At 52.3% G+C, this 10,653-nt stretch overlaps 1 protein-coding gene across 1 annotated transcript; it reads right to left on the minus strand.

Annotated features, from left to right (window-relative positions):
* Positions 1–480: 480 nt before the first annotated feature.
* Positions 481–2,659, minus strand: LOC102936769 (metallothionein). The gene is made up of 3 exons (XM_007070570.4): positions 2,311–2,659; positions 1,515–1,580; positions 481–723 (listed from the first exon to the last, which is right to left on the minus strand). The coding sequence occupies exons 1-3, from the start codon at positions 2,339–2,341 to the stop codon at positions 629–631; spliced, it is 192 nt and encodes a 63-aa protein (XP_007070632.2). The 5' UTR covers positions 2,342–2,659; the 3' UTR covers positions 481–628.
* Positions 2,660–10,653: the final 7,994 nt, after the last annotated feature.

A 10,653-nucleotide genomic window follows, 5' to 3' on the forward strand; every position in this document is an offset into this window, starting at 1 on the left:
TAAATGCATTTGGAAGTGGCGGTGTAGACAGGCCTCAAGTTGATGTAATGTGTGTGTTAAGAAATCAGGATGAAGGGATGTTACGGCAGTTTAGACTTCACTCCTCTGCATTGGACTCGCATCGGAATTGGCACAATGGATTGAGGGTCAGCATCTTGCAGAACTAGGCCCTGTGTTCTAGGCACAGCGATTCCTAGGCTGCTTCCCCTTGCTACCAAGGGACAAAAACAACTCTCAGAGCCACCACTACAGAAATATCGTGTTTGAAAACATTTCTCCTTTTGCCTGAAGCTCTGCTGGCAAAAGCAAAGCCAAGCCCGTGCTGCAGCTCATGCAAGAAGCTTTATTCTCTGGGTTCTTGTTAATGCTCCCATGAGATGTGCTGCTAACACCCTGTGCAAGAACTAAACTCTGAACAGGGGTTTAGTCTTGCAAGCTGGAAATCACTGAACTGAATGAACATGCTGAGTAAGTCTGGCATTACATTTCTCCAATCATGGCCTTTATTTTCATTCAACCTCAAATCGACATTTCTATGAAAGGTACAAAATAGTCATTGCTACATTACAAACAAAATTAGTTTCTCCTTTCATACAGAATATTTACAGGAGAACAGAAAATAGCCATTTTAAGAACAGCAGCTGCATTTACTGGTTGCTGCATCTTTGCAGACACAGCCCTTGGCACAATTATTGCATCCAGCTGGGCAACAGGAGCAACAACCTGAAAAAGAAAAATCAAGACAAGATTATTGGAGATGCAGACGAAAACAAAAAACACAAAAACCAACAACCCTCCCCTGTAAGAATTTAAGGAAGTTCAACATGGACAAGGAGCAAAACCATGCTGCGAACTATACTTTATAATATATTAAAACATCTCAGTTGTACTGTTAATACATATTCCTCACAAAGACCACATAAAAGTCAAGATTGGACAATCCTGGGTCATTTCCCACCTTAATATAGGTCAGCATCCTTGATCTGACCCAACGGTTTTGTTAAGAACACTCAGCATATGAAAAAAACAACTAGTTGGCATTGGAAAGTACAGAAGTTTTTACAAATTATACTTATGAAAAGGACACTGATTCCACCTTTCAGGCCCACACTTCAAAAATAAGTATACAGTTTAACAACAGATGCCCTGCTTCAGCAAAGCACCTGCTTATCTTAAAGCATAAGCTTTAATCCATCCCCAGTCAGCAAAGCACTTGCAGCCTGATCCCAAGATCCCACTGAAATGAAAGGGAAGACTCATCTTCCCTTTGATGGGCTTTGCAGCAGGCCCATAAAGCACAGCCCTAACTCCCACAGACTAAAAGTTGAGCACAGGCTTAATTGTTTTGCTAAATCAAGGCCAGAAATTCTAGCTTCTATATTCCAGCCTCCATACTGCTGCCATGGAAGCCAGTCACAAAACCCTCATTCATCTCAGTCTCAGCAAGGCAGGCAACTGCTTGGTTGACAAAACATTTTTAAGGGGGGGGGGGAGGGGGAGGGAGAAATACTCACTCTTTTTGCAAGAGGTGCACCTGCAATTCTTGCATTTGCAGGAGTCAGCACAGGTACAGGAGCCACCTGGTAGATAAAGGGGGAGGGGGGGAGAAATGAGCATCACAGCTGGACTAAAATCAAGAGGACAATCGGGGGGGCAAGGGGAGAATTTTATCACCAGCATGAAAAAAAAACCTCAACAACAGGGAAAGTCAATAGACAGACCCTGGATCAAACCCCCAGGTGTTTTTAACACACCACAAAAAGTCTTATTAACTTGTTATCATTATATTCTTTTCTCCTGAGTCTGGACCTTGACCAAGAAATCTGGACCTTGACAACAAATAATTGATCACCCCCGATCAACAGGTTTCATCTCAGTCAATTGCTTCCCATTGCCCTGCTAAGTACAAATTACTTCTAGGTTATCCCTTGGTTTGAATCGGTCTTGTTACCTGGATCTTACAAAATTCACTGCAAAATCTTTTCCCCGCTCCATGGGGATATATTGGAAAGTAGCCTAAAAATGGATTCCCCCCCCCCCCCCGGAAAAGGATATTTACAAGCCAGCCCGGGGCGCGAAGGTAAAAGCAAGTGACATTTGAACCAGGGAGTTTGGTTTGCAGGATCCAGTCGCAGAGGTTTCACAGCGGCCCCGCAGGGAGAGGCCAGAGCCGCTCCCGGGCGCGTCGATCCTTCCCGTGCAAGGAGCGTGGCTGCTTCCCAGCGAGGGGGAAGCAGAGCCCCATAACCCCCCCACCCAGCAGCTTGGAGCAGGGTCTGCGCGTCTCCGCAGCGGGGAGGAGTCACTCACCGGTAGCACAAAGACAGTTCTGGGGATCCATGGCTCGCGGGCGCTGCTCGGTCACACGGAGGAGGAGGCGAGGCGAGGTTTGGAGGGGAGCTACCCGCCGCCTCCTATTTATCCCGGCGGAGGCGTGGGAGCGGGCGCAAAACCCCCGCCCCCGCCCGCCCTGCACACGGGCCCCGAAGCAGCGAGCGGAGCTGGGGGCTGCTGGCGGCTCCTATCGCCGCACAGCGCTGCGTGCAAACCCGGCCGTGCCGAGTGCATCGCACAGGGCTCGGGGGTGCCCCCGCACAGAGCTGCGTGCAAAGCCCTCCGGAGCGCACTGCGCGGTGCTAGCCCCGCACACCCCGGGGCGCCGTGTGCAAACTGTAAACATCCCTCCCCCCGTCCTCTCCCCCGCTGTATTGCGCAGTGCTAGCCCCGCACACACCAGGGCGCCGTGTGCAAACTGTAAACATCCCTCCCCACTGCATTGCCTGGTGCTAGCCCCGCACGGACCCGGGCGCGGTGTGGAAACGCCTGCGTCCCGAGTGCAATACACAGACCAGGGCGCTGAGTGGCAGCCTGCTCTCCCCGAGCGCATTGCAGGGCGCTGTCCCCCGCGCAGGCCCCGGCGCTGAGTGCAGACGCCTCCGCAGTGCGGTGCGCGGTGCGATTCCCGCATAGACCCACCCAGGGCGCTGAGTGCGACCCCCGGCCCCCTCCCCGAGTGCGGTGCAGGGTGCGATTCCTGCATAGACCCACCCAGGGCGCTGAGTGCGACCCCGGCCCCCTCCCCTGCCCGAGTGCGGTGCACGGTGCGATTCCCGCGTAGACCCCAGGGCGCTGAGTGCGACCCCCGGCTCCGGCCCCCTCCCCTGCCCGAGTGCGGTGCACGGTGCGATTCCAGCATAGACCCCAGGGCGCTGAGTGCGACCCCCGGTCCCCTCCCCTGCACGAGTGCGGTGCACGGTGCGATTCCCGCGTAGACCCACCTAGGGCGCTGAGTGCGAGCCCCGGCCCCCTCCCCTGCCCGAGTGCGGTGCACGGTGCGATTCCCGCGGAGACCCCAGGGCGCTGAGTGCAAGCCCCGGCCCCCTCCCCTGCCCGAGTGCGGTGCACGGTGCGATTCCCGCGGAGACCCCAGGGCGCTGAGTGCGACGTGTATCCTGAGTGTGATGGTTATTTTGTTTCCCTAATCGGGACCATGGCACTAGAGGGCCTGGGGGGCAGCTGTTCCAATATCACGCACCGATCAGGGCCAGCTCTACGGCTCACACAGGCGCTGGGAATAGAGGTGCTGGGGGGCTGCCACACCCCCTGGCTTGAAGTGGTTTCAATCCTATGCAGGGTTTACAATGCGTTCAGTGGCTCTCAGCCCCCCTGATTTCGTGGTGGCCGAAGCTGTGTCTGTGCTAGGAAATGGGTCCGTTTGGGATCACCTCACCTGGCCTGCCTACGGGCTGTAACACAGCCCAGCATCTCCCCAGGACTGTATTCTGGGGGGCCTGTCCCCCTGGCCTGAACCCTGCGCCTTGCATGCTGGGGGGGCCAGGAGGAGAACAGAGTGGCCACACACATTCTGCTTTGGCTCTTTGCAGCACCTTTCTGGCCCCTGTACGCCACACGGTGGTCGCCATTGGAAAGTGCTGGTGGCAGCAGGGATCAGGGGGTTTCACCGTCGTGTCGTCTCACGCTCCCACAGGGTGACATGGCAGGGAGATGAAAACACCAGGGTCCCGTTTGCACTGCAGCTGCCAGTGTTGCCTGCCTGGTGGTGAATTATGGCGACCAGGCGTGCTAGTGTGCAATGAAGCCCCCTCCCCCTTCACTGTGGCACTATGAGCGAAAGGGGGCAAAACGACCCTTTTTAGTTGGGGTTACATTAAAAATGGCTGGAGTTTGAAAACTGATATGGGCTTAGTCCTCAGTGAGGGTTTAGAAAGGAATACGGTCAGCAGCCCATGCTCGGCCCAAGATTTAGGGAGGCACTGTGTGGTGACACTGGCTGATGTTACTTAGCTTGGAAGCTAGAGAGAACTACAGTAGCTGTTTGTGTCCAGGAACCTCAACAAAGAATCCCTTTTATAATCATCACGCCTGAATCCTGCTTCTTCCTGACTGTGAGAAACACTCCAAGGAAGAAGAAAAGGAGGACTTGTGGCACCTTAGAGACTAACCAATTTATTTGAGCATGGCTTATGCTTTATTTGAGCATAGCTTATGCTCAAATAAATTGGTTAGTCTCTAAGGTACCACAAGTCCTCCTTTTCTTTTTGCGAATACAGACTAACACGGCTGTTACTCTGAAACTCCAAGGAAGATGCCTCTTCTCTAGGCTGGACTACAGGAGCCTGCTGGGTTGTTGGTTGGATACCAGCTAAGGGCGGAGCAAGTGTATCTAATGAGAACCTCCTGCAGCTGGAAGACATCCATGCAAATAGCAAAACTCAAGATCCACTGAGGCTGGAACAACAAAGCTTGGAGTGAGGATAAATAAGACGAATCAGAGAAAGGTTCTCCAGAGAATAAATGAGACTGAGTATAGTGGAGGAGTGGCATATTGTACTGAGTGAGTGCTTTTCGCGCTGACCTACATAGAGGTGTTTATGGAGCCCTGCACATGAGACTGCTGACACATGGCACAGGCTGACGGTGGCATCATGTGATGAGGGGGGAGATGAGCACTGGGTTACAGTTCTGCAATTACAGAGTAAATGGCTCCTGCGCAGTTGCACAACTCCAGCCCATTTCCCAATTGTGAGTCGGGTCGGTAGGGGTAAGGTCACATATATGGGATGTGCTGGAGTGCTCCTACTTTTATCCGTGGGTGGCTGTGCATCCGACCATGAGAAGTGTTCACACAAGGCAGAACAGCACAAGAAGTAGAGAGTTGTGACTGGGGAATATGGGAGAAATACACCTTAAGAATGGCCAGACCAAAAGGTCCATCTAGCCCAGTACCCTGTCTTCCAACAGTGGCCAATGCCAGGTGCCCCAGAGGGAATGAACAGAACAGGTAATCATCAAGTGATCCATCCCATCTCCCATTCCCAGCTTCTGGCAAACAGAGGCTAGGGACACCATCCCTGCCCCTCCTGGCTAATAGCCATTGATGGACCTATCCTCCATGAACTTATCTAGTTCTTTTTTGAACCCTTTTACAGTCTTGGCCTTCACAACATCCTCTGGCAAAGACTTCCACAGGTTGACTGTGCATTGTGTGAAGAAATACTTCCTTTTGTTCGTTTTAAACCTGCTGCCTACACAAGATCATTGGGACCCCATTATGGCTCAAACAGTTCAGCTCTATGTCGCTGCTTGTGATAGATGACCATGATAAGGGAGCATGATAGCAGGTACTCAGAATGGACAGAGGTATACACGCTAGCCTCTGCCAGGTACATATTATACTCTGAGCATAATCCCACTTTATCACAATTATTGCTTTGCCTAGGGCCTGATCCTTCAAGTGCTTTCAGCTCACCACTGATGCAAGCAGGAGTTCAGGATGCCTAGCAGCCTCCAGATTGTCTCTGGGCTGGTGTGGCGAAGTCCTACTGGGACTAGTCTACATGGAAAGTAAAGCAAGCAGGAGGGAAAAGATAACAGTGATTCTTACAGGTAACATAACCAGAATGCTGATAAAGAATGCCTTTATCAGCATTTGCCCTATGCACAACTTTCATTGACTGCAATGGGAGTTTTACCCAAGTAGACCCTTAAAGCCTCAGGAGTTAACAGAGTTGCAATGAGCACTTGTAATTAGGAGCTTGCCTTTGGCAGGGGGGGAATTTTGTCAGAGGAAGGGCTACAGGATGTGACCTTAACAGTGCTAGAAAAACGTTTAAAGAAGGAAAATTACCCCACTTTGAATGGTAGGTTTTAATACCTAACAGAAATCTAAAGTGTCTTGCTACTAAGGAGGGGAGCAGTTATTTGTTTTGAAAGAGCTGGGAAATACAGGCCATTGAGTTTTATGTACAAGCTATTTTGCATCTTGTATGCTGTTTTGCAGGGGACTTCTTGTGTGCAAGGTGGGGAGGAGTACAACAGGTGAGAGACGTGCTGTCCAAGAATAAAGTGACCAGCAAGAGATTTTAAGGTACATATATACATGTAATTTTATTGCTTTAAGTAGCTTAAGCTCACATCGCAAATACTAACCGTATTTGGACAAATATACAAAAAGCACAATAAGGTTATTTTCATGTCACCAAATATACAGATCATTGTCAGGAAGGGAAGTTGCATACATTATTTGCAGCAGCTGCATTTGGTAGAAGGTTGTCCTTTGCAGATACATCCTTGGGCACACTTGACGCATCCAGGTGGGCAACAGGAACAACAGCCTGACAAGGAGTAAAAGAAAACAACCCCACAGTGTCAGAATTGGTCCACGCCAAACAGTGACCCTACCCTGGAGTGGTGTGTGTGGCAGGCTGAGACAGACCGAATAAGCCTCCACAGCTGTGGCTACATAAGAACCCCTATGGGAGTTTTGCATTGAGGGTAAATGATAACCTAACCATATTCTGACACTTGGAGACCCCAATCCCATAGTTCTTATTCAAGCCAAACTCCCATTGATTTCAGTGGGAATTTTATCTAAACAAGGGCTACAGAGTTGAGCCCTTAACTGTTGTATTCACGGGGGGAAATCATATGGAGCAATAGGGTGAAATCACGGCTATTTCTGCCTTCTGTTCCTCTTCCCATGTATGCCTTAACCCCTTCTCAATTCTTTTCTCACCATCTCCAGGTTAGTCTATTCACCCCCCACCTTCCTATTCTGGATCCCCATTTTAAAACACCCTCACCTCCTGGGGTGTATTCTGGCTTTCACATCTTCTCCCCAACCCTCTTCTATTTTGCAGGTGCCTTTCAGGTCTACACATACTTTGGTCTTTGCAAGGCAGCAGATGTGGACTAATATTTTGAGCAGTTCATCAGCCCCCCATCTTTCTGCAGTTCATTGTGGAGGAGGGGAAGGAATTACTAGGACTTGCACTGGAGCATGGAAGGGGCCACAAAGAGAGGCAGACATGGGTCTCATGTCAGTTTCCCTTGTGAAGCCCCCTCTGTTCTGCAGCTGCTGAAGAGACCAGACTGCAGTGAGAGCTGAATGAATGAACTGATAGTCTTACAGCGCTCTCTGGTCTGTAACAAATAAAGGAGGAATTTGTTTGATGTTAGTTTAGAAACGTTTCTTGAAAGGGGCCAAATTCATGCCGGGGGGGGGGGGGGGGAACCAGTGAAGTTATTCCAGGGACTCATTTGGCTTACTAGATCCATCAATGGGTTCTGTTAAAAAAAGTTAGACCTGCACATTTTATATGTACATGGACTGTAAAGATTATAAAATGCTACCCGCTAGATTGGTTACTGAAATCTGTGGAGCTACTCACTTTTTCCGCATGACGTGCATTTACAGTTTGTGCATTTGCAGTTGTTACCACAGGTGCAGGTGCCACCTAAAATGAACAAACAAGGGACAAAATATCCCGTGAAGACACATGGGGTAGAAGCCAGACAGCTCTCAAAAGTTATATTCCAGCCAGGACCCTACCCATATTTATAAATATCCACATGGTCACACGTGCCAGTCAGCCCCAGCATCCAGGGGAACTCAGACAGCACGTCCTATGTCAATGTTTTTGTCTAAGGGAAGTTTAGCAACAGGTCTCCGGGAAGAAGCTGTTCCCTGTAAGCCCCTGATGACAGGAATGGCCTCAGGACCACTGACAGTAAATATAAGAGACTCGGGTTTTTTTTAAATGCAGGTTGCTACATTTTTGCTTCCAACTTTGATCGCTAGCTCGAGGAGAAAAACCCGGAGCTGCTACAGCAGGGCATGCCTTACAGTTTGGGGGCGTCAAGCGGGTAACTGGATGCCTTACAAGAGGGACTCCTCCAGCAGGGAGTCTACAGGCTCTAGGACACACACGATGCAGCAGATAACGAAGTGCTCCGAGCGGCTACGCGCCCCAGCAAAGACAGGCGACTGGACAGAAACCCCCGAGGTTACATCCCGCGGGGCGAGGAACAGCCCCCCCCGTCCTAAGCCCAGCAATGCTGAAAATCCTCCCCAGGCGCTACCGCAGTGCGCGGGAGGCAAATCCTGCCCCGCTCGGAGCTCCCGGCTCCGGCAGGGGCGAGCCGGGTCCGGGATCTCTCTGCAGCAGGGGGAGGCGGGGAGGCATCACTTACCGATCGCGCAGGGACAGTCCTGGGGGTCCATCGCTCGCTTGGCTTCAGCCGCCGGCTTTGCAGGGGCGAGGGGGGGGGCCCAAAGGAGAAGTTGCACCGGAGCGGCGTCCGCGGCCCCTTATTTATCCAGGCCGACGAGAGGGAGCGAGTGCAAACCCCCCGCCCCCGGCCATTGCACACGGCTCCGCTTCGGCCCCTGCCCGGGGCACTGCTGAGCCCGGCGCCTTTGCACGGGGGCAGGTCCTGGCGCGCGCGCCCGCCCGGCCTCCCGCAGCCAGCGCCGCGCGCCCGCCCCTCGGCGCCCCCGGACTCAGCGCCGCGGCCCCATTGGCCGCGGGAGAAACGCGCGGGGAGATTGGAGCGCGGGGCTCTTCCCAGAGGGTGTCTGTGTGAGCGCCGAGCACGGGGCGCGCTCATCACAGTAATGACCCAGCTCCACGTGCACCCGGGGTCCCGGGCTCCTCCCAGAGAGTGTCTGTGTGAGCGCAGAGCACGGGGCGCGCTCATCACAGTAATGACCCAGCTCCACGTGCACCCGGGGCTCCGGGCTCCTCCCAGAGGGTGTCTGTATGAGCGCAGAGCACGGGGCGCGCTCATCACAGTAATGACCCAGCTCCACGTGCACCCGGGGCTCCGGGCTCCTCCCAGAGGGTGTCTGTGTGAGCGCAGAGCACGGGGCGCGCTCATCACACTAATGACCCAGCTCCACGTGCACCCGGGGCTCCGGGCTCCTCCCAGAGGGTGTCTGTGTGAGCGCAGAGCACGGGGCGCGCTCATCACAGTAATGACCCAGCTCCACATGCACCAGGGGTCCCGGGCTCCTCCCAGAGGGTGTCTGTGTGAGCGCAGAGCACGGGGCGCGCTCATCACAGTAATGACCCAGCTGCACGTGCACCCGGGTTCCCGGGCTCTTCCCAGAGGGTGTCTGTATGAGCGCCGAGCACAGGGCGCGCTCATCCCAGCAGTGATACAGCCTGTCTCCCTTTACTCCTTCCTCAGAGCTGCCTGGGGTGAGTGGACTGTGAGCTCCTGGCAGAGTCGTGTGTTTGGATTAGCCGCAGGCAGTAGCACAGAGAACCAGGAGTGAATGGCCCAGCCTGCCCCACTGGCCACTTACTCCGTGACCAGGGTCAGGGAAGCTTTATGCTCCTTCCAGTGCCACAATGGTTGGTGTGTGTGTGTCTCTGCTCTAACTCCCTGCCCAGCTGTCCATAACTCTCCACAGTATGTTCACATGGAAGCATCTGCAGCAGCCAGCCCAGAGAAAATGCAGTCAATGCAGGAGTGATCAGAGCCCTCCTGCACCCTGCCCCGGCAGCGCACAGCTGAATGTTAGGTCCGTCACCTCTAAAGTGTGTAACACTATTCATCGTGCCGTCACATGGCTTCGAAGGGGACTGGGTATGTGAGCTAGAGGTTAGAGCAGGGGGTTTGTTCTGTGCTGTCTGTACCCGTTCCATCACATTCCTTTTAGTTTATCCTGGAAACAGAATTTGTTTTGTTTTGTTTTTTTTAAGAGAGAGTTAGGAGAGCCAGATTCTGTTCCTGGTCTGCTCAACTTATTGTGTGGCCCCGTTTCCCCATCTGTATAAAGGGTCTTCTGAGGCTTTGCTAATGTGTTGCAAAGGGCTTTGAGAATCTTGGATGGAAGGTGCTGAACAAATGACTTGCTTTTTAAACAGGAGCAGTTTAGGCTGAATTGAAAAAGCCCAAGCCCAAGAGGTATTTTCAATGTGGGAAAATCCTCCAGCAGAAGTAAACACATTTTTTTGTTTCCTTCCTTCGTCGACCCTAATTCTCAGCTGCTGCTGCTGCTTTTGGCCAACATTTCCAAAAGTGAGTGGTGATTTCCTACGCCTTCATTCTTGGGGACCCTATTTAAGCTGCCTGGAAGGCACCAGATTTTCAGAAAGTGCTAAGCACCTGCCCTCTGAGAACCAGGCCCCTTTAAGGTGTCTCACAATGGATACCCCAAATCACTAATTGCTTTTGAAAATCTTGGCCTTAGTCTTGTCGAAGCTGGGCAGAACAAGATTTTGTATTTGTCAGTGATCCCTCAAAGTCAAAGATGATCTCTTTCACAGGTTTTATTTTTATGGGTCCTTTGTTGACTGACGAGTCCGATTCTTGAGCCACAGGCTTGTTGGCAGACATTGCAGG

The sequence above is a fragment of the Chelonia mydas genome, chromosome 12 (genome assembly GCF_015237465.2).
Source record: "Chelonia mydas isolate rCheMyd1 chromosome 12, rCheMyd1.pri.v2, whole genome shotgun sequence".
In the NCBI taxonomy this organism is placed as follows: domain Eukaryota; kingdom Metazoa; phylum Chordata; order Testudines; family Cheloniidae; genus Chelonia; species Chelonia mydas.